Below are 24,540 nucleotides of genomic sequence, written 5' to 3' on the forward strand. Positions count from 1 at the left end.
CAACCACCACCAAACTACCTCACCACCTTTCCTGCTGCATGTTTCTCCACGCTGCCCAGAAAATCTAACAAAAATTACCATTTGCTTACTTGACTGATTTCCCTATAGAAATAAACTCCACAAGAGCAAGATTTTGGCCTTTTTTGTTCACAGCCCTAGCTGCTATACTTAGAACAGTGCCTGGCATATGGGAAACTTGGTAAGTGCTGATTAAACCCTGTTGAATAATAGGAGCTGAAGTTATAGAAGTGAATGAGGTCTCCCTAGGAGAATATGTAGAGAGAGCAGGACAGGGATAAGGGGAACAAGTTGTCAAATATTAATATTTAAAGACTAGAATATGGAAAAAAAGTAGCAGATGCTTGAATGTGAGTCAAAGAGTTCAGTGAATTAGGAGAAGAATCAAACGGTTGTACAGACAGACAGCAGGAAGAACTCTTAAGAACTGAGGAGCTGATAGACAAAGACGGCAAACCCTTAATGTCATTTTCAGGAGGCTCAGGAGAGAAAGGTGCACACCAAGAGTGTGCTTCGTGAGGACACCAATGCCAGCGGAGAAAATGAACCGAGGAGAGGGGCTCCAGTTTTAAACAACGGGAAATCCAGAGGTCAGTGAAGGCAAAGCCAGGGAGGGATCCAAGGACCCCAATTAATAGATCAATCCTCAGCCCAAACTAGATATTTCATTTGCTCAAAGCTTGATGAACCTAAAATTTTAGATGTAAATTATCTAAATCGATTAGCCTCCATTCAGCTCTTTGTGTCAACCCTAAATAATTCCTTTAAAAGTTTAAAAGCCTGTATCTGGTTACCTTTCTGGTCATTAATAGTCTAATAGATAGGAAAGCCTGTGGAATTCCCTTTCTCTGGGGAATTATAGATCACCATTCCTTCAAGATGTTGGACCCTCCTCTGCCCAGCGGAGTGATCTGGGCACAGTTGGGTACACTGCTGTACCCTACTGCACGGTGCTGCCATGGAAGCGAGCGTCAGGAGGAGGTGAGGAAGAGGGGAGAAGAGTGGCATTGAGGGAAGGCAGCCACAGCCCGAAGCCTGCATCGTGATGGGGATGCACACAGCTTCCTTTGTTGGCAAGATCCGGATTAGACTTGCGCCTGATCCACTGGAGCAGAGCCTGGAAGCCTTCGAGGTGGGCTTGTCCCCGGCCAGAGAGGCGGAAAATCAATTTGGCTGGCAAACGAGAGCCCCCAAGAGCTCAGTGCACGCTCCATAATCCTATCCACTAGCAGCTCAGGAAATAGATGCCTGAGCCCTCACATATTCATGGGGGATGTGAGGCATAAATCAGGCTTTAAGGATTGGGGGCAAAGGGAATGGACTCTCTGGCCGGCTACTAATTAATCAAGCACAGAACACCTACACCTAACAACCTGGGAGCCACACACACAGGCACAGGCGGCGGCTGCTGCTGCTGCTGCTTTTCCTGATTATTTTCTTCATTTCAATTAAAATAGATATCGAATGAAATTTCCCCCTTTAGCTGATGCTGCTTATGCATCCCCCCTGTTCTTCCTTTAATTAAAAAACATGCTTATTGCAATACTTGCCAGAATCACTTTAACGGTATTTTAATTGTAATGTCTCTGCCTGATTAAAAAAAGAAAATATGAACTAGAAAGTGTTAGCAAAAATGTTCTCCGAATGCAGGAAAAGAACCGCACACCTCCCGGAATGGCTGCCACATGCTAATTCCTTAATTAGCCTGGCACTGCAGTCAAATGGGCAATGTAGAGGAAAAAACAGATCTGAAATAAAAGCACTGAATCAGAGCCGCAAACAATAGCAGTTGGGAGAACCGTTTTCATCAGCTCGGATTTCCCTGGCAGGAGAGAGAGCTGCAGCGAACGGAGAATGCCAGGCTCGGGAGAGGCCCATCCAGGGTCTCCAGCCAAGTTTCCACTGTTCCTTGCAAAGGGTCGCATAGCCTTTGGGAAAAGTGTAGCTGGGCTGGCTACACATTCTAGTTAATTGACTTCCAGTTCCTTTTATTGTTTTAGGCTAGTGGAGTCTCAAACTTGAGCACCCATCCACACCACCTCAGGGTCTTAAAACACCTTTTGAATAAAGAGATTGCTCAAAGAAGTATATCAAATTGTAGGACTGGTCAAAACTGTGATTGGGTCAATGCTAATTGAACTCGGTAAACCTCCAGAGAGGTTTATTGTGAGGCCAAAAAATGTGTCTCTCTAGCAAGTCCTTTGATGCTGCTGATGACGGGGCCCACACTTTGAGAATCATGGCTCTCAGTAAATTAAGTGATGGCTATAGGTGTCCATAGTCTCATGAAGTTTGCTACCAGCTCACAGGTTGAGAAATGCAAGGTTGGATTAATTCACTTCACCATTCAACCAACAGTAACTGTTGTTTTCCAGCCCTTCTGCTAGGAGCTAAGATAAAAACATAAAAAAGGCAGTCTCCACATCCAGGTCACCGTGGAGTTTAACTACTACAGGTGAATAGAAATACCCTAGTTTTAGTGAATTAGCCAACTTTACAGATAACTGAGAAAGAAGATAAAGGTTATGACTCAACCTTTTTTTCTATAAAACATAAAACTCAGTAAGTGAACCTTATAAAGGAATTAACTCTATACTAATTACAAAGTGTAAACATATTTGTGGAAGAGAAATTATAAAGAAATATTTAAAGGAACTCAAATACTGAGATGTAAATAAATGCCTTTGTCATTAAAACTATTGATATCAGTTACTGTTTAACTAAACCTTGATTTCCTCCCCATCTCCAGAAAACCATTACTGCCTTTTACCAACAAAACTTCTGGCATGTAAGTGCTCAAGGCCCTCAGCTGTTCCATGGATTTCTGGAAATTCACTTAAGACCTCAGAAAGAAAGCTAGTATTTGTAGGGAGAGGCCGGAAAGACAAAACAAGACTTTCTCCAAAGTCTGTATCTGGCAGGTAGAAATCTCCCTGGCTACCAAGTTTCTCATTCATTCAAATAATCTCCTTCATTTTATTTATCCAAGTTCAATTAGCACAGACCAAATCACATTTTTGACCAGCCCTACAATTTGATATACTTCTCTGAGCAATTTATTCGAAAGCTTAAGAAAACAGGAGCCAGGTCTTTATTCAAAAGGTTCCAAATATAATTATTCTCTGTATAATATAAATATGATTTTGCTAATAGCATAATGTTTTGGAAATGAAAGGTAATCATTGTGTCCTCACAGTACTTATTTATTTAGAAAATGATAATTCCTCCTACTCCCCACGAGAATATTATAGTACATAAGAAATAATAGTAATAAAATGCTCATTCTTCAATATATTTTAATCTGCCCAAGAATCCCAGATACAAAAGCACCCCAGATATCTAGCTCCACTCCCAGTCCTGATTAAAAAGTATGTGGGAGTCATTAATTAACAAATGAGGTAGACAGGTAAGGAGAGACCGAGCCCTAAAGGACCTACAAGCCATATTAAGGAGCTTAGACTTGATCTGAAAGGCTAATAGAGAGCCAGTGAAGGGTTTTAAGTAAGGAAGTTTGAAATATTTATCTTTCATTATTGAAAATATTATAGCTTCTGAGCTAGGAAGGGACTGGTCCTTCTCATTAGCATTTTTCATGTTACAATATCGAAGTTGTCAAGACATAAAACTGTAAATTGTCTAATATCTAAATTGTTTAATGTCTGCCTGTCCATCTATTGAAAGCATGTTCCTTCTCACAGCAACGGCTTATCTTTCATTTAAGGCTAATCAAGTGTGTCTGGGACTGTTCTCTGGAGGTAAATAATGGAAGTCATTGCCTGATTGAGAGAAATAAGGGGTTTCAGAGTCAACTGTCCCCCACATTATGAAACTTTTGTCTCTGATCTCCTGATACAGAAATAGTAAATGAAATTGGTCACCATCTGAACCAATCCACTAACATTTGAGGATACCAGGAAGGACTCTGATCATAGAGAAATTTATAGCTAACATTTATCTGCCTCTTCAGGTCAGAAATTCATTCATTGGTTTATTCATTCAATAATTATTTGAATACTTGCCATGTGCCTAGAGATATAATGGTCCTGGCAATGGAAAGGTAAGCAAAGGCAGACCTGGCTCCTGCTTTCTTAAGCTTGTAACCAAATTTGCACCTTGCCAAAAAAGATAGAGTGAAGAAAAAAACACATACCCTAATATTAAATTTATAAATAATTGACATAAAAATTATTCAAGTTCTTAGCTGATTAAAAATTCTATCAATGATACACTTAGCTTTGGACATAGGCAAAAATCACCTCTCATAAAATAATTAACAGAAACTTGTCACCAAGAAAAGACTGACACATAGAGATACACAAGGTAAAAGGATTAAGGGTAGATTTCAAAAAACTCAGGTTAATTCTTATGGATGCTAACTTCTTGAGCAAGCTTCTCCTTAGATTACTGCCCAGCCCCTTCTGAAGCACCAGGCTTGGAAACATAAGAAAGTTTACTAACTCCTTTATTGTACTTCCTCCACAGGATTGCACAAACAAATACATTAACATCTGTAGAGTTTCAGATAAGCCACTCTCTTCCTATAGAGGGAAGAGAGTCAACATCATTTCCATTTTGTGCATTGATTTGAGGACCAGAGCCTTGCCCAAAGCCACAGGAGAGTCTGTAGCTGCCTCAAATATGAACTCAGGCCCCAAGTTCGCTGACCAAACTGCAGTGAGTCAACCTTGTTTCACTGTCTGTACATAATCATCCCATCCCCTGCCTTGAAGGGCAGCTGTGGTTCAGCTGAGAGAGGAAGCCACTCAGTCAATCTCCTTTCACAGCCCACTTACAGATAAGTTATTTTAACTTGCCTATTTGTGACAAATTTGACCAGCCCACAAGACATGCTGAGCATGACATTATATAGTTACGAGAGAAATATTAATGTAGAATATTTTATTTTTTATCAAAACTCCAGCCTGACTTTAGATGGGTTTCCTTTAAATCCACACACTGGTAGCTGTTAAGTCTTATACCTATAGGCATAAGGTAATCTGCCCAGAGACTCACACAGACCTGATGCACAGAGCACCCCTACATAATATTCTAGGGGAGTCCTATCTCATAGCACACCAGCTCATTGCAAGCATGCACCTACTGAATGAGTGCTGACTGGAAGGGACCATGTGTATAATCTATTGGATCAAAACGGCTATGCTGGGCACAGCGCTTAATACCTCACTCTGGCCCTGGCCGGTGTGGCTCAGTTGTTGAGTGTCATCCCATGTACTGAGAGGATGCTGGTTCAGTTAGATTCCCAATCAGGGCACATGCTCCAGTTTCTGGTTCGACCGGAGGTAGCCAATCAATGTTTCTCTCTCATCAATGTTTCTATTTCTCTCTCTCCCTTCTTCTCCCTCTAAAATCAATAAAAACATATTTTTAAAAATACCTCACTCTGAAATCCTCAAGCCCTTTCCAAGAATGAAGAAATTCTACATGGAACTTGGGAGTGGGTCAAAGAGAAGATACCTCATCTCAACAAGCCAAGAATACGCATTTGTACGCCACTGAAATCCTAAAAATAACAGACTAACAAGATCTGAGTGTCCTCAAAATAAAAATTGGAGAAAATGAGACCATTTTCCAAACAGCAACAGAGAAACACATTTCCAAGGAGTCAAAATAGCAAGGAGAATGGAGGCAAGCCAATGGATAGACTCAGCTACTTCCTCCTCTGTGTCCTTCCTTCTCTTGCCCAAAAGAAAAATACTTCAATATGCATTTTGAAGATAACAGAGGCAAAAGCAATCCAAGGACTTCATTACCCAGCTAATTCTTTCAATAACCCAGTTAGCTTTGTATACAGAAGCAGCCACTATCTGTAAATAAAATTGCAACTTAGGCCTGATAGCCAGCCATCTCTTCTGTTATCCCCATCAGTCAGAAAATAAAAATAAAAAACTAACATAAATTGAGTGCCGACTCTGGACTAGGTCCTATGCTAAGAGCTTTACAAATATTGCCTCATTTAATACTCAAAACATCCATATGAGTTGGACAATACATTGTAGTCTTGTCACACAGTAGCAAACAATAAATGTTAGCCATCTTGGTCACTATTGTTGTCATTATATGAGGCATGACCCTAATGGGGCGAAATCCGAGGTTTATGCAGGCTATGCAACTTGCCCAAGGTCACAGGCAGGTAAGGGACAGAGCCCAGATTCAGACTCAGTTCTTTCTGACACAAAAGCCTGCCAAGCATTTAAGTGCTTTGGTGTACACCAGTAGACCAAGAAATAGAAAAATCACATTAAAGGAAACCAGTACACCATTAAGCAGCAGTAGAGACTGGGAACAAGTTTCTGTGAAGTATTTTAAAGTGATGGCATTGTAATTAATAAGAAACTACAAAACGCCTTCCTTTTGAAAGCCCAGCACCAAAGGAAGAGGCATTTCTAGGGTTTATGCTCCCCTAATTGGCCCTTTCTTAATCATTATCTCTAGACCACGTCATGTCAAGTTGCTTGACCACCAGAATAGAGATTCATTGCTTCATTATGAAAATATGAATGCTTCCCCAACTGCAGCCACAAGCCCAGGATGCATAATGTCTCTGACATGAGGGCAACATGCCTTCCTTGTTATTATGGCTCATCATAATTACTTGGAATAAAATAATAAATTTTAATTCAGCGATGCCTCTGGCCGTTGGGCATCTTAACATAAAAGAACGAAAAATATAATTAACTAAATCAAGGCAATATGCCTATTTCCAACCCAGCTCATTAGTATTAATTGATTGGGTTAATTCTCTTTTGTGTTTAACAGTACCCCCTAAAAAACAACTTAAAAAAAAAAGGAGCGAGGACAAATGGAGGGAAGAAGTAGAAATGGTAAGTAAATAAAAGTTCTTCATATTTTGCTAATTAGGACAAAATAATATTATAGTCAAAGCTTTTATTATGGTCACAAAATAATCTGCCATTTTTTCAATAAAGTTCAAAAATCAGTGTATGTAGCATCATAAATAATGGAGAAAACCTTGTCTCTGGTACCATTCCCAATTGCCTCAAAGAAATTTATAATCCTCCTTTCTACTATATAAGTTGTCCTTGTAAGAAAAAGTGTCAATTTTATTTTACAGATGAAAATATAAGTACAGCCCAGAGAGTCCAAGGCTCTTGAGGGCCACATGCACAAGTGCTGGTTTTCCTGGTATAGGAGCCTGATCCTCTAGACACCAGGATGCTGGCTTCCATGAATGGCAAAATAATACAGAGGATGCAATATTTTCATGAAGTAGTCCAAAATGTCATGCTTAGGTGATCTATTTTCACTTTTATTTCATACTAATCTTTCCCAACGGTGTACACTATTCATTTAGAAAGCCTTCTGTGTAATATTGTGAAAATGACTGAAAGTACTTCCACTATAACACTTTATATTTTGTTTGGTAAAAAATTTTTAAGAAAGTGGGGGGGGGGGGTTGGCTTGAAATTGTCCATGCTTTATCTCAGCCTATGTAGGGTATCAGAAAAATAAAGAAATCCCACTCAGCTATTTTTCTGATACTATGAATGGGTATGAAAAGGATAGACAGTAACAGACATTGAGAGAGTGACTTGCTGTTGATGAGGAGGAGAATAATGATTTAGTGCTATACTTGGATAGCTTTTTATTATCCTTCACATACTCTCACACATATTATAGACCAAGAGAAGACATTAGAGGTTTAAGGCTGTGCTATATCAACAAGACACTTGAGAGTTGGTTTCAAATTCCTTTTAGAAATAGAAAAATAACTTACCAGTTTTATATTCCTAACAACTCATAATGACATAGATTTATACATAGGTATATGTATGTATATATGTCTGTATATGATGTAAATATGTATATATATATTTGTGCATATATATATATATAGATAGATATATACTTGTGTGTGTGTGTGTGTATATATATATATATATATTATGTACCTACTGATAGATATATTAGATATATCAGTCAGAATAACTAAGGACAGTGAAAGTGAATTAGCTAGGAAAAGTGATATTTAAGAGAGCAATAGTTTAAAAATTATACTTCTTAAATTTCACCCAAGACTTGCACCACTTTATTTGTCCATTTATTCAACCATTAACACATATTCTTTGAGTCCTCATTATGTGTCAGGCACTGTCCTAGACACTAAAGAGACAGTAATGAATAAGTTGGTGCAGTCTTTTGCCTTTCTAAGCTTGTTCTAGTAGAGGAAACCGATTTTAAACAACCAAATTTATACTATGTCATGTGGCGATAGGTGCTGTTAAGTAAAGCAAAATAAAAGAATAGAGAATAATAGGAAGGCGTTTTAATTTTAGAACAGGTGGCCAAACAAGGCCTCTCCGGTAAGCTGACATTTTCTCATGAATTAAATGGGTGAGCCAGCCACATGAATATTTGTAGGAAAGATATTCCAGGCATAGGCCAATATGTGCAAAAGCCCTGAGGCAAGTGTGTTCTTGGTATATTCACAGAAAAGCTGGAACAGAGTAAATGAGGAAGATAAGGTCAATGAAAGGATCAGAGTTTGATAATGGTGAGGACTTTAGACTTTATCTCTAGTGAGATGAGAAGCCATGGGGTGGGGTTGAGGAAAGAAGTAACAAGCTATGACATATTTTTAAAGAACATGGAAAATAAACTATTGGGGGATATTTTAGCATACAGCATAAAAGTCAAATACCAATGACTTAAACACATGAAGGCTTGTTTTTCTATCACAAAAAGTAACTTCAAAGGCGAGCAGTCCTTGTTGCCATGACACTATGGAACTCCAAAGTCATCAGGACCTGGGTTTTTTCATTCTTCTACTTCCCCACTCTTTTTTGTTTGTTTGTTTGTTTGTTTGTTTGTTTGTTGTGGGGTTTTTTTGTTAATCCTCAGCCAAGGATATTTTTCCATTGATTTTTTTAGAGAGAGTGGAAGAGAGGGGCAGAATCGGAGAGAGAGTAACATCAATGTGAGACCACATGAGGAATCAAGCCTGCAACTGAGATATGTACCATTGACCTGAATTGAACCTGGGACACTTCAGTCTGCAGGCCGATGCTCTATCCACTGAGAAAAACTGGGTAGGACTACATCCCCATTCTTAACAAGTCACCTCATAGTCAGAGATGACAGCTGAAAATGGAGCCATGACAATAACATTCCAGGAAGCATGGAAGAGGAAGAAGGACAAATAGAACATGCCTCCTATTGTGTCAGTTCTATTCTAGGAAACTTCCCAGATGTCCTGTACCACACTTCCCCTTGCATATCATTGGCCAACTCTCAACCACAAAGGAGACCAGGAATAGATTGCATTTGAGCAAGTTCATTGCTTTCCCAAATACAAACTGGGGCTCTGCTACCAAGGAAGACAAAGAATTAGAAACATGGGAATCAATTAAGAGGTCATTTGAAATGATCCTAGCTCAAAATTATGTTGATTAAGACTAAGTTCGTACCAATTGAAGTACTGATGTATGCAACACATATTAAAGATTCAGGGATATGGGAAGAAGGAAGTCTAGGACACCTCCAAGGGTTCTGGCCTGAATCATTAGACAAGTACAATTCCAATAGGTGAGATGGGAAAGTGTATGTTGATATTTACATGATCAAAACTGGTCTCAGACACAAATGATATGCTCTTCACCATCTCTCCACCATCCAACTCTAATCTTACATCCCTGACACTCTCATTACTCTGGAATATATTCTGTGTTACTGCCTGCATCACATATTTTAGAACTAGAAATTTTACCCTTTTCTATTTTCTCCTTAATTAGTTTTTCTTTAGTGATAATACACACTCCTAATATTAACTATTATTCTTCATTGTTTTCTGTATCTCATACAGATGTCATAGGCCACTTAACAAGCATTCACAAGTCATTTGTTGAATTGAATTTGATCTGTGTCCTTTCTCTGTTCTCATTCTTTCTAGAAGTTATGACCCATATCTCTATAATAAAAAACTCAGAGTTTCATTCTAGGCAACCCTGCTCCCTGCCAACAATTCTTGTATCCTATCTGTACAGAAACAGGTGTCTACTACTTACCCTCACACTCCTATCAATGGTCCTACTTTCTAAAAGAAAGAGGATACTTCAGATAACAGACCTTCCCGCTGCATAGGATGAGGGTCTGCCCTCCCAAACTGGACTCATTTATTCTAAATAATATGGGAGTGAAATATGGCCTGAACCAGGAATATTAAGGAAAATTAATCTTGGAAGGTGAGAGGTTGGGGCAAGTATTTGGGATGCTCAGATTTTGAAACTCTGAGAAGCCAACTGTATATTCTGCACGTCCCTGCATTTCTTTTGCCCTCTATTCTCCCTCTGGAGCTTCTCCATCTTCAGTTCTTGGCCCTATCAACACCATTCTTGGATTGAACATTTACCTGGAACTAATGGGACATCCAGAGACTCAGGCTAAATCTGAGGACTTTTAGTGGGAAAACTTCTTCCAAATGGTATAAAGCAAGAACACTTAAGTGCCTGAAGGGCATCTCATTCTCCAACAGATTTGACTTCTTTGAAGAGAGTCCTGGTTAAAAGTCTCCAACCAGTATCTTCTCTTTGAGTTGAAGCTTTAGGTCTGTAATTTTCCTTCATCATTGCTAGTCTGCAGACCATAGATGGCTGTCAATAAGTCAACATTCCCCATGGCCACTGGTTATACACACACACCACAAAGGCAAGAGTCTAAATTGACACACCACTTTTCCTAAAGGGTACTAATTAAGTTATTTGCCTGCAAACTTCTCTTTGCTAATACAGAAAAGTAAAACAGCTTCCAGAGTATCTATATATATAAAAGGCTAAGCGACCAGTCGACTAGTCACTATGACATGCACTGACCACCAGGGGGCAGACACTCAATGCAGGAGCTGCCCCCTAGTGTTCAGTGCGCTCCCACAGCCAACCTCCCATGGTCCCTCCCCCACACTGGCGGTGGTTCCTCCCTCAGCTCCTCCCCCTCAGCCAGCAGGCCCTGATAGGCCATGATTTCCGGCCAGGCTGAGGGACCCCACCCGTGCACGAATTCATGCACTGGACCTCTAGTAGAATGATAAAATGCCATCTGTAAGAGACAAGTATCAAAATGGTATCAGTTAATCTCTTCAAAATATTATATTTTTCTCATGTAGCCTTGCTCTTACTTTAACAAGAAGAAATCCTTCTGGAACTGTTAAATATATTTCCAGTAAAAAAAATAGTGTTTTAATGAAGAGTTTTATAGGTATCTGTTACTAATCACATTTCCCAAGCAATTTTTATTCACCAATGAACAAAGTCACTTTGATAACCATTTGTTATTATCAGCCATTGAAATGGGCAATACTTTTTATTCTCATTTAACATAAGTAAACAAAGAGGCGAAATGACTGAATTAGTCACTTGGTGATGTGGTGAAGGAATTGAAATTTGAATTCTTAGTCTCTTCCAGCTTCCCAGACCCTAGAGCTAAGTGGCTGGTTTTGCAATAAGGAAGCCTATTTATATGACTTTCCATGGGACCAGGAAGTCAAAACCACAACAGGGTAAAAGCAGGAAAACGTCGCCTTTTTGGCAGGGAATTTCAAAGGCAGCAGCATTAACCGATGTCAGAGCATTTTGCTACATTGTGGGGGCTGCCCTGGACAAGCATGACTACAAAGTGCTTGGGTAAGAAAGCATATTCTTTCAGAAAACTGGTAACTTCCTTGTATTTCAAAAATTAAAATAATCAAGCTCTGTGCTTACAAGAATCCAAAGAAAGAGCTTTCATTTTGAACCCTATGACCACTTCTTCCTTCCATAGCAAAATCTCAATTTGGTCCAAGTATAAATTGTCAACAAGTACTAGAACTTATCCAAAAAAACCACCCTCCCTCCTTTCCCATAAAAGTGATAGAATTATATATATACTGATGTCATCACTGATCTCCAAATTCTACAGACCTTTAACGTGCAGGAAGTTGAGAATGCTTGTGTTGGTGTCTAGCAGGAGCAGTTGGCCATTCTCCACCGTGACATTGTCGCCATCTTGTGGCGCCCGTTCAGGAAACCAGCTGTAAGCCCTTGACCACCTCCGGCAGAAATGAAAGGAAACATTGCCCTGGAAAACAGAGTTTTGTTGTTCTGTTTTGTTTTAAAGCTGGATAGAATGAGTGAGCAATCAAAATATAAACTCCTTACACTGAACTTAATTTAAATATAATTTTAAAAGTCTCAATAAACTTAGCCACCCTCTCTTCTGCATACAACTAAATCAAAAAGGGGCAAAGTTATCCTTAAAGCCCCTTTGTGGCAGTCGCTGGAATTCTCCAATGACAGGCTTGTAATGTTTTCCTCACCTTTTTTTGCTAGCATAAGCCCCCTTCTACCTAACAGATGGGGTAGATTCTATTTTTTATTTTTACAGACAACACATATTGAGTCTTGGACAAAAAAAGTCGCAAATAGCCTGAAATACAGAGAATTAAAATGTTCTGCATGATGGGTGGCATTTTGCTTTATGTAATTGGTATCATTTTTCACTGGCTGTACTGCAAGTGCCTTTTTTATAGGAACATTCTTCTTTCTAAGTGCTCAGATCCATCCTCCCACACTCTACCTGTTTTGGTATTACTGTGTTGTTGCCTTTCCCTCAGTGCTTGGTGCATCGGTGCTGAAAAAGCCCAGACACAGGTGAAATGCCAACTGACCTCAGATGGTAGCCCAGAACCTTTGAGTGAAGGGCAGGGAGCAAGACATGGAAGAGCCCAGAGGAGGAGGCACCCCCTCCCCATCCAGCCTTTAGGCTCCCTCTCAAAACTTTGGGCTTTGCTATTTATGGTCACACTGAAATCATATTTTTTTTTCAAAAGAAGGGTGTTAAAATCACAGAAAGCAATATTTGGCTCATGCGAGAGGCCAAGAATATGTCTAAATGTCTTGTGCAGTTATGGAACCATAATGATGATAAATATAATGAAATCAGAATGGAGAAGGTGATCCCCTCAAGGTAATACACACAACATGTGTATGCCTCTCTCCACACAGTCCTTCTTCCCACACGGATTCCAACCAAATGTGAAGCCTGCGTTCCTATAAAATAACTGCCTAGAAGGTCCTCTCATGAGGTGTTAAAGGCAGATGGGAGAAGATCATTAAGAAGGGGAGGCATGTTTATAATACCAATAACTACACCTACACAGCAGATAGTGCCCTGGAGTGTTTCTGAGAGAGAAAAATAGAAAAATGTGTTGCCAGGAGAACCAGTAGATTTTCCAGGAGTGTGTCCTAATACCCAGCTCAATAGTCACAAGTTTTATGCTCAACCCAATCCCCAGTAAGGCTTTGAAATAAGGAAAAGCAGGATCTTTTCATTTTCTATACCTGCAAAGGAGAAAACAAATCAGTGAGTCATCCCAATGTGAGAGAAAGTCTTAGGGGGTCAAAGGAAGACCATTCCTTTGGTATCTTCCGTTCATTAGTTTGAGAACATTTTGTGACTTAGAATTAGCACTGATGCCTGTGACAGCTCTAAGTGAATTTTAAAGACTTTCTCTCTTACTCTGAAACATGTGTATGTATCATTTACTGCCTTCCTTGGGTTATACCATCTTGGCTTGTCCTGTCAACTTTTTTTTAAAAAAAATATATTTTATTGATTTTTTACAGAGAGGAAGGGAGAGGGATAGAGAGTTAGAAACATAGATTAGACAGAAACATCGATCAGCTGCCTCTTTGCACACCCCCTACTGGGGATGTGCCTGCAACCAAGGTACATGCCCTTGACTGGAATCGAACCTGGGACCCTTCAGTCTGCAGGCAGACGCTCTATCCACTGAGCCAAACCGGTTAGGGCTGTCCTGTCAACCTTCAAACATTGCTATACTCATCCCCAACCCAGCAGAGAGAAAGGTCGAATATTGTTATGTCTTCTTTACAATTGAGAAAGCCAAGGATCAAAGAGCTTAATTTCTGTGTCAAGGGCCACTGGGGTAGAAACAGACTGGATCATGCAGAACAAGCTTTTCACTCATGGTGGCCTCTCTGGAACACTCTTCCACAAAGTATCTACATGGCTCACTCTCTTACTTTACTCAGGTCTCTGCTCAAATAACACATCTTTCCCTGTCTCCTTATTAAAATAATACCTCTAATCACTCCTTCTCCCCTAATACTTTCATCCAGGTATTGTATCATAGAATTCCGTATGTATTATCATATATTGAGCTTACTCAAATAAATAGCAGGTGCTTTGTTTTGGTCAATGTTATATTCCTAATACCTAAAAAGTGTCAGGCACATAATAAGTGCACAATAAAAATCAATTATATAATTTCTTAAATGAATAATCTACCTGTTAACTCCATGTACACATTTATAGATATTACATACGACATATGCCTAAGCACTTTCCAGATACAATAAATAGACAAACAGGTGATAAGGCCTATAATATTTAAAAGTGCTATATCCCCTAGATCTCCTGATTTGTTGGATTTAGCCCACATTCCTTTCTGTTTTCAAACTCTATTTAAATTTAAAACAAATGATGAGTGTATCTAAATTAAGCCCAAGATTTAGATTCAGTTTCCCTATGAAATCTTCTACCAATTTTTTTCACCTTAACTTTCTCTACTCAGTGTGGTAGATGCCAAAAGAATACAAATATCAAGCATTAAGTTTCAAAAGACCCAAGCTTCCCTGTGCCCAAACTTCTCCTTAGAATAATAAAGGTATCCTGAAATGTATACATTTTTATTGATGATTCATGCTTTAGTACATGATTGATTAAATACAAAAAGTCTTAGAAAATTCATGCAACTATCTAACAGCTACCTGGGGAAGTAGGAGAGCAATGTATCTCCATTACTGCAAGTTGTCAGTGAATCCCATGAATGCCAGTATGTGGCATAAGAGTTATTTTTAAATATATTTTTTTGTTGAGAGAAAAAAAACATTGATGTGAAATAGAAACATGGATTAGCTGCCTCCCTGCATGGCCCCCTACTGGGGATTGAGCACACAACCTGGCCCCTGTGGCTCTTGACGAAGAACCAAACCAGCGACATTCAACCAACTAAAGCCACACAGGCTTGGGCTGTGCCATAAGAATTTTATCTCTGCTACAGTTTCAGAGTTGACACACTGAGAGTATCATTGCTTACACAGGGCAATGCCCCATGAAAACAATGGGGATGGCTCACTTTCCAATATCTTTATCCTCCAATCACTATCACTTTGATCCAAGCAAAGAAGAGTGACAGTACTGATAAAAGATATCTTGTCAATATATTTAAAAGCCTCTGAGCAGATATCAATATGATGTGAAAGCCATGCTCTGTGTCATCAGCCCAGCTTATAGATCAACGTAGGTTTCACTTTCACCGAAAATGCTTTAAGCTCTTTCCATGCTAGCTCTCAAGGTGCTCAGCCTTTAGCTTTAGTTCCCTTCTTTGAGATAAATGAATCACTCACTACCATTCTGCAGGTGAAGAAAACCATTTCCCCATGGGCATAAGGAGGTGGGTGTGGAAATAGAGATTTAAGAATTATCCAGAACATGCCCTCACCTTTACCTCAGTATATGCAGCCCCAAATAAACCAGACAAGAAAACACAAGCAAACACTTCCCTGCCTCGGCTAGGAAGCTTATGCAATTTGTTTTCTTCTTACAGCATGTCAGCACTTCTCTGAACTTTAGGGAATGTGCAGCGTCTGCAAATCTCACATGTCACCTTAAATGTATTAGCAACACCACCAGAGTTATCTTGAAAGAAGTCATTGATCAGCAAGTTGCAACAACCAGGCAAAGCAAAGACCTTTTTGTGAGCGCATGTGTTAAGCTGGGGTGGTGGAGGAGGGAGATGGCGGCAATCTCTCTAGTCACAGGGTCTCCTGGATGACAAAGACAAGGAAGAAGTATTTTGACACCTCACCAGAATGTCTTCTTCAGCATGAAAGCCTTGGAAATAGGAAAAGACAGGTCCCTGTAACCAACGTTCTCTACACTCCTTACCCTACTCTGTTTCCTCCAAAGCACTTATCATCGCTGAAATATGGTATACAGTTATTTATTTATAGTTAGTCAACCCCCAGTAGAATGAGAGTTTCATGAGAGCTTCTTGGTTTTCTCTGGTATCCACAGTACATACAACAATGCCTGGTGTACAACAGCTACCCCAAAAGCAAGTTTGAGTGAATGAATAGTCAACTCTTACTTGGGCTCATAATTACTATGCCATAATTTAAAATATAATTTTAATAACAAAAATAACTTGATATGAAGCTGAAATTTGTTTTTTAACCTTTTCAGTGCTCTTTTACATAGAAATGTTTTAATTTTTATAAAAAGCAAACATATTTATCTTTTCTTTTGTGGCATCCTCTATTATTTTATGCATATGATACCCTTTTTTCATTCATATATAAACATCATTTCTTGATTTGTAGATTTTATGTTTGCATGTTAATCCTCAACTAATTAAGAATTTACGTTGGTGGGAAGTTTTCCATTTTTGTTTTTAGCTTTTGCTTTTTTCCCCCAAATAGTTAACTGTTGACTGTTGTCACACCATTTATTATTAAATAACATTTGCTCTCCCAACTAATACTCTTGGTTATTTAAATAATTGTATCATAATGTTGGGTGATGTTTAAATTGCCAATTAAAATCCCAAACCTGTTATATCTAAACTAATATAAAGACATCTCTCTCTCTCTCTCTCTCTCTCTCTCTCTCTCTCTCTCTCTCTCATACATGTGATTTCAGCTTTGTTCTTGAGTTGTTCGTATTATTGAGAAAAAGACAGATATCCAGATAATTAGTATAAAGTGTGATTAATTCAACAATTAAAGGCAAAACCAAGGTGCTATGGGAGTTCAGAAGTTTGGATGGCTGACCCTGGTAGAGACTGCCTTACAGGTGAAATCCAGTGTATTGATCACCTGGTCTTTTTTTAATCTGGACACTACAGATAAATTAGCACAGGCTGAGATTATTTCATTTGATTAAAAAAAAATATGCTCATTGTAGAAAAGTCAAACATCTACAAATCCAAGATTACAAATAGAGCCCCTGACCTATAATCTAATAACTCCTTAGGGAACAAAAAGGAAATTCAATTACTTTGGCGTAATTTGTTCCTACTGAGCTCATGCGGGCTCTAAGTGATCACTTTCTTTTTTCGGTGCTTATAAACCCTTCACGATTATGAGATAATATGAGAAAGTCCTTCCCTATTGCCCAGCAGTTTGACTACTCCAAGAAATGTCAACATTTGCAAGAGACTTGTGCCCAATTCAGATTTACTCTGTCCCCAATTCACTAGCTTAGCCGTCAATTCTATACACATCTTATGCTCTGTGGTTTCTCAAATAATACTGATATTAGTTCAGACTTTGGTACATGGAAGCTATTGTAGCGCTCCAGCTTCCTGAGACTATTAAAGTCTACAAACAGTACAAATTTACAGAGCCTTTCTTTATCTTCTCTATTTGGGTCTTTAAATCTCTTTCAACAATGTCTCTTCTGAATTATAAGCCTGAATATTATTTCACCTGTTGGAGAAAATAATAATAATAATGGCAGCTAGACATTTTACTTATAGCTCACTAGTACTCACAACTGAAAAACGTACATATTGCCTTCTCTACTTTCAATTTTAAATGCTTTTAATTTTTAAAATTAATAATAATGGCTAACAATTTTTTATTGCACCGAGCAGGTATTATCTCACTTAATAATCACAAACTCTTCTCTTGCCTAGAACTCTAAATTCAAGAAATGGGTCTCTGAATATTTATTGAGGAACTACTACCTACTAGGCATTGGTCTAGGCCAGCCGTGGGCAAACTACGGCCCGCGGGCCGGAATCCGGCCTGTTTGAAATGAATAAAACTAAAAAAAAAAAAAAAGACCGTACCCTTTTATGTAATGATGTTAACTTTGAATTTATATTAGTTCACACAAACACTCCATCCATGCTTTTGTTCCGGCCTTCTGGTCCAGTTTAAGAACCCATTGTGGCCCTCGAGTCAAAAAGTTTGCCCACCCCTGGTCTAGGCACAAAACAAAACAAATCCCTGACTGCATGGAGCTTATATTTTAGAGAGGTAACAGTTCAATACCTAAAACAAACAATGTGCTCTGGGGGAAAAACAGAGTGAAGTGGATGACAAGTGCAAGGTTGAAAGGAGCTATTCATACTGAATGATCAGGGACTACACCTCTGGCAAAGGTTTGGAGCAGGGACTGGGATGTGAGCCAAAGGTTGTCTGGGCAAGAGCCTGGGGAAGGAGCCCACTTGCTGTGCTGCGGGGTCAGCAAGGAGACAGACAGGGCATTTGGCATGAAGGGAAATAATACTGCACAGCGCTATCATCTTCCTACTGATGCAATGGGACATTCACTTTATTCCACTACACGAAGGCCTTATGTTCTGCACAGGTCATGGAGAAAAGAATCATGTACAATGTTCAGTAGTATATATCAGGGTCAGCAAACTGCAGCCTAAACCTGACCGACCCAATGTTTTGATTAAAGTTTTATTGGAACATGGCTTCAACCATTCATTTACTTATTGTTTATAACTGCTTTCAGTTTGTGACAGAGACTGTATTGCCTACAAAACCTAAAATATTTACTATCTGGATCTTTAGAGAAAAAGTCTGCTGGCTCCTGATATGTGTCAATTCATACTATCAGTAAGAAATGATATTGTCTGATTATCTATAATTTGCTCAACACGCTACATCTATACTCCATCAACACTGAAATATGTTCAAAATGAAACTTTCTATAATGAAAAATTGATCATTATAATGCAGCTACCTAAGAGCTTGAGGACTGGCAAGCAAAAACAACTTAGGAAAGGATATCCATTGAAATACTAGAAACTGGTTCAATTCTTCTCATTTTCCAGTAAGCAATAAAGCAGGTCTTCGAAGGCTACATAAAGATGATTGGAAATGTGTATGTGCGTGTGCATGCCACACACAGGTGCGCACACACGTACGCACACAGAGCCAAATCAGGAGATTGACAGATACACGCTAGCCTTTTCCACAGAGCTGACATACTGCCATTTAACCAGCGAGCACAGAGCATGTGTTTCTGTTCCCAGTCACTAGTAAGAGACAAGGTTAACATTTTAAGTGATGGACTACAGCGTGTTATTTCCCCATGCAATGGACCCGTGACTGCACCGCCTTCGAAAACACTTAATTTTAGTGATTGAATACACGGGAGCGCACTCTCCCTGCTATGAACCTTTGACAGCTCCTCAGTTTCATACACCAGGGGAACCTTTTTTTCCCCTCCTTCTCTAATATGTGGTTGCACAGAGAAAAGGAGGAAGCCCAGAGAATGAAAACCAGTTTATAAGCATCCGTGTATTTTACAGTAGAAGTATGCACTGCCATCTGTTCTAATTACTTTTAATGTTGGGGCCACCATCTTCATACAATAGAAATAATGATCTCCTCAAGGGCAAAAAAAAATTATTTTACAAAAGCAAACAAAACTCGATTACATTTAGCTCCCAGGCTAAAGAAGCATCAAGGTACTTTGTAGTGAACAATCAATTAGAAAAGTGGGCCGGTTTCTGATGAACACAAACAAACTGGGTTCCCCTTAGTGGTTCCCTTACTCCTTTCCTGCCTCTTTGGAGGAATCATGCCCACGGCTCACACAGGCAAGGAGCTGCCTAGACACTTTACTGGGTCTGAAGTGACTCCACACCAATTTCTTACATTTGGATCCAAACCAGACAAAGCCAACTTTTCTCCCAGTCTTTGTATTGGCAGCAGACATGCTCCAGCTTTGAGAAATACCAAACATAGAGATGGATATTCTACCAAGAGCTTAGATCCCCTCATTTGTGACCTCCCCAGAGGCCACCACAAACCTCAACCTCTAAAACTAAAAGCCTAATTAAAGCCTCTAGGAACAGAAGTGATTAAGAGTGTGTCCATTCCTTGGTTCTCCAGGAAAGCCCAGGAATAAGGGAAATATGTAGACTCCGGGAAGACATGGACAGATCATGGCAAGGCCAGCAGAACCTGACCTTTATAAAGCCTGTGTCTCAAATCCCCAAATGTAAGCATAATTCTGATATACTTCCCAGAATTCCTGGCCTTGGAGTACCTGCCATACACAATCCCCTTCCCTTAATTAGGAGCAGAGCCAGGGAACACCATGGGGAATCACTCCCATGATTTTGTTACATTAGAGCAGCCGTGGGCAAACTACGGCCCACAGGCCGGATCCGGCCCATTTGAAATGAATAAAACTAAAAAAAAAAAGACCGTACCCTTTTATGTAATGATGTTTACTTTGAATTTATATTAGTTCACACAAACACTCCATCCATGCTTTTGTTCTGGCCCTCTGGTCCAGTTTAAGAACCCATTGTGGCCCTCGAGTCAAAAAGTTTGCCCACCCCTGCATTAGAGTGTGGCAATGGTGAAGGAATTTCGCAGGTGTAATTAAGTTCAGAAATCAATTGACTTTGGGTTAACCAAAAGGAAGATGGACTTCACCTATTCAGATGAGCCCTTAAAAGAAGAGATACACCACTGGCCTTCAAAGGAGCCAACTGCCAGGTTATGTGAACCACCATAAGGCTAGGATCCAAGAGCAGCCTCTAAGAGCTGAAAATGGTCCCAGCCAACGAGAAAATGAGGATCTCAGTTCTAGAGCTGAAAGGAATTGACGTCTGCCAACAACCTAAGTGAGCTTTAAGGAAGACCTTGAACTCCAGGTGAAAATGTATCTATCAAGGTGTCAGTCATATGAGACCCTGACCAAAGAACCCAGCTACTTTATGCCCTGAAACGTGATCTACAGAAACTGTGAGCTAATGAACAGGAGTTGTTTTAAGTCACTAAGATTGTGGTTACTTGTTATGCAGCAATAGAAAATAAAAATGACACCATAATGGCCTTCTTTGGGAAGTAATTTTCATAGCGAACATGTTTGCTTTTTCTTCCTTCATTGAAGTTACTGCTGAAAAGGGGAGTTAGTGTTGGGCAGAAGGCCCCGGGGGCTTCTCTCACTACATAAGTGAATCTCCACCCATAGGACATGCAACATAGAATTTTTAAATTTATGATGCCAAGAAGTGTAAAGACCTGATATAGACCTTTAATTTGCTCAGGAAGTGCTAAGACTATTAAAGATAAACAGCAAATGCGACAGGACTGCTATGGCTTCACGACCTCTCTCTATTTAGGCTGAAGACATACATAGCCTTCCTGATCCTGAGCACAGCCACCACATGTGTCCTCTGGGAGATAGAAACTTTTAAAGCCCAGATTCTGACTCCACTTCTGAGAATGGTTATTTAAATATAATTGGTTTTGCTTGCATTGCTTCCGGAGGAGAAAAAGAAGAGCTCACTTTTTTATTCCCTCACACAACAAAAGGGCAAAGCTTCAATGCTCTGCAAAGGAAAACCAAGCTCAGAAACCAGAGAAACCCATCCTGTACCAGGTACCTTCACTGGCCTTGACTAAATAACCCTGCCCTCACGTTTTAAGCTTCAGAGTAAAGATTGATGTTCTTTTTAGGAAGACAAAGGAAATGTTAATTTATATTTTTAGAACTCCCAATATCTAAGTAGCATCATGTCTTACCAGGAAGCATTCATACATGTATTGTCTGGTATTTGATGATACAAAATGTTATTTGTTGTAAGGCTAACATCACAAATCGTCAGTCCTACATGAGGAATGAGGAAACCCAGAAAGATTAAATGATGTGTTTCAGAACTGAGAGGAAATCTCAAAAATCTATAATTTGGGGAACTTGCCTGTGCACTGCAGTGCAGATGCCTTTCTTGTAAATACAGGCCGTGTTGATTAAAATCATCACCATCATCTTCGTGAACACTCACTGGGTGCTCACCAGGGGCCAGGCATTGTGGTTCCTAGCCCTGGACCATGAATGCGTAATTGAATTTCTAAGCTCTTAGAGCCCAGTTTCAAATGCATTGTCCCCTTTACTCCAAATGCAGCTGCCACACATTGTCCTTTTTCTGCCAAAACCTGTTTATAGGTTCCAGATGCAATGAATCATCTACTGACTTGAGTGACATTAGAGGTAAACACCAAGGTTAAAATGTAGAGATAATTGAATAACACCAACTACCAGTAACAGCAGTCCAGGCAAGGGAGGAAATAGACCCAGAGATTTCAGATAGGGCAGTCTGATGGAAACCCTCCATTCTCAGGATCAAAACCACATGCCATTTGGACATGATGGAAAATATGTGTTTTGTTTTTCCAAATTTTCATATGCCAGTTATTAGTATGGGTAGGAGTGACAAGCAGGTGGTTATGTAATTTAAATATCCCCATGATTTTTAAAAAATCCAAAAATAAACTGCCATTTATTTAGTATATCAAAGCAGTACGCTTTAAGCTGTTTTAAAAAATGTGTATATCTAATTTATTGCTTGTGATAAATAAGAATTATGGAAAATATACATTTTCCTTTCTAGTAAACTCTTCTTCACAGAAAACCCCATAAAGCAAAAATTTTCCAAAGCCCTTCCAAAAATTCATAAAGCTCAATATAATTTCCAGATATCAAAACATACTTTAATCATCTACTTTGCCGTCACCTGGAATTCATTGTATAAAATGCATATAATGTATAAACACATGTATATAACATATACACTTCGTTTATACAAACACTTGAAAAACTGTCCTTATTATATGTCTTTAAAGGCAGAAAACTCAGAACCCATGGTGAATACTAAACAATCCAAAGACATGGTTATCACCCAAGTTTAGAAATTTAAAAGCCAGAAAGACTTCTATGTAACAAGCCTTAAAGCAGCAATAATAACTATGGAGGGACACAAGGATGGATTAATTCAATGATCAATATTGGAGATTTATCAGAGGACAAAACCTCTCAGAACACAAGCAAAATGCCTTTTTACAGAATTCTCCAAATGTTAGGGGATTATTCCTTTTCTAGAAATCAGTTTCTCAACTTGCTGAAAATTAATTATTCATGTAGCTCTGTTTTGCCTTAAAAAAAAAAGAAACTTTCCCATTTTTCCCAATGGGAAGAAGTATAATTCCCAACAAGGCCCTCTATTAATTAGGGGTTAATGAAACTTAGATATCTGTTCCAGTATCTCATTTCAAAAGTGCGAATTTAAGTCACTGATACAAGATTATTCAGCATGCATTCTACTAGGTATGAACCACATCAGTAGATCCCATGAAAAAGCTTCCAAGCTTATGGCACAGCTTTCTATCATCCCCATTTCTTACTACTTGGCATCTTTCTGACATCCCCTTCTCCAGATGAAGTGTCCCTTGCCTTAGAAATTTTCGATTTTGTTTTAGAAAATTGAGAGAGATTGTCTATCAATCACATGAAGGAGACACATTTTTTTTTTGCTCCCTCCTGTTTCCCACTATACTCAACTAATTGGGAAGTGTAAAAAGGCATACAAATGACTAATGGGAGTATGAAAAGATATTCAACATCATTAATTATTAGGAAACTCAAAATCACACTGAGAGAGTACTTCACATGTATTAAGATGACTATTATTTAAACAAACAAATAAACAAACAAAAAAAAACAAGTGTTGGTGAGAATGTGGAGAAATTGGATTGGAACCCTTTGTACATTTCTGGTAGGAATGTGCAGCCGCTTTGGAAATGGTACAGCCGCTTTGGAAATGGTACAGCAGCTCCTCACAAAATTACATACAATTACCATCTGATCTAACTACTCCACTTCTGTGTATATATCCAAAAAATTTGAAAGCAAGGACTTGAACAGATGTTTATAAACCCATGTTCATAGCAGATTAGCAGATCAAGCATCCATCACAGATGAATGGACAAAGTGTGGTACATGCAATGAAATATTGTTCAGCCTTAAAAGGGAAGGAAATTCTGATATCTGCTACAACATGGATGAACCCCAAAGACATTGTGCTAAGAGATATTAAGTCAGTAACAAAAAGACAAATATTGTATGATTCCACTTAGATGAGGTACTTATGTAGTCAAATTCATAGAATCAGAAAGTAGAATGGTGGTTGCCAGGGGCTGGGGGCAGGAGAATAGAGAGTTATTACTTAACTCGAGGCCCAGTGCACAAATTCGTGCACAGGTGAGGTCCCACGGCCTAGCCTGTAATTGGGGCTGATCAGGGCCAGCCGGCCAGGTGGAGGGACTATGGGAGGTTGGCCGGCGTGGGAGGTTGGCTGTGGGAGTGCACTGAACACCAGGGGGCAGCTCCTGCATTGACCGTCTGCCCTCTCGTGGTCAGTGCGCATCATAGCTACCAGCCAGTTGTCCAGTCATCCGATCCTAACAGTCGCTTAGTCTTTTATATATGTAGATGGGTATAAAATTTCAGTTTGAGAAGGTGAAAATGTTCTAAAGATTAGACAGTGGCCATGGTTGCACAATGTGAATGTATTTAATGCCACTGAACTGTATAATTAAATATAGTTAAAATGGTAAATTTTATATTAGGCATATTTTACCACAATTAAAAAACTAGAAAACAAAAGATGTT

General features: G+C 39.2%; 1 protein-coding gene across 1 annotated transcript in view; it reads right to left on the bottom strand.

Annotated features, from left to right (window-relative positions):
- Positions 1 to 24,540, bottom strand: part of PKHD1 (PKHD1, fibrocystin/polyductin) — a 385,419-nt gene that overhangs the window by 254,898 nt on the left and 105,981 nt on the right. The window contains exon 35 of the mRNA XM_023757718.1: positions 11,949 to 12,105. Within this exon, the coding sequence (XP_023613486.1) occupies positions 11,949 to 12,105 (157 nt within the window). The remainder of the gene's footprint in view (positions 1 to 11,948; positions 12,106 to 24,540) is intronic.

Source organism: Myotis lucifugus, unplaced genomic scaffold (assembly GCF_000147115.1).
Source record: "Myotis lucifugus unplaced genomic scaffold, Myoluc2.0 scaffold_111, whole genome shotgun sequence".
Taxonomy (NCBI): domain Eukaryota; kingdom Metazoa; phylum Chordata; class Mammalia; order Chiroptera; family Vespertilionidae; genus Myotis; species Myotis lucifugus.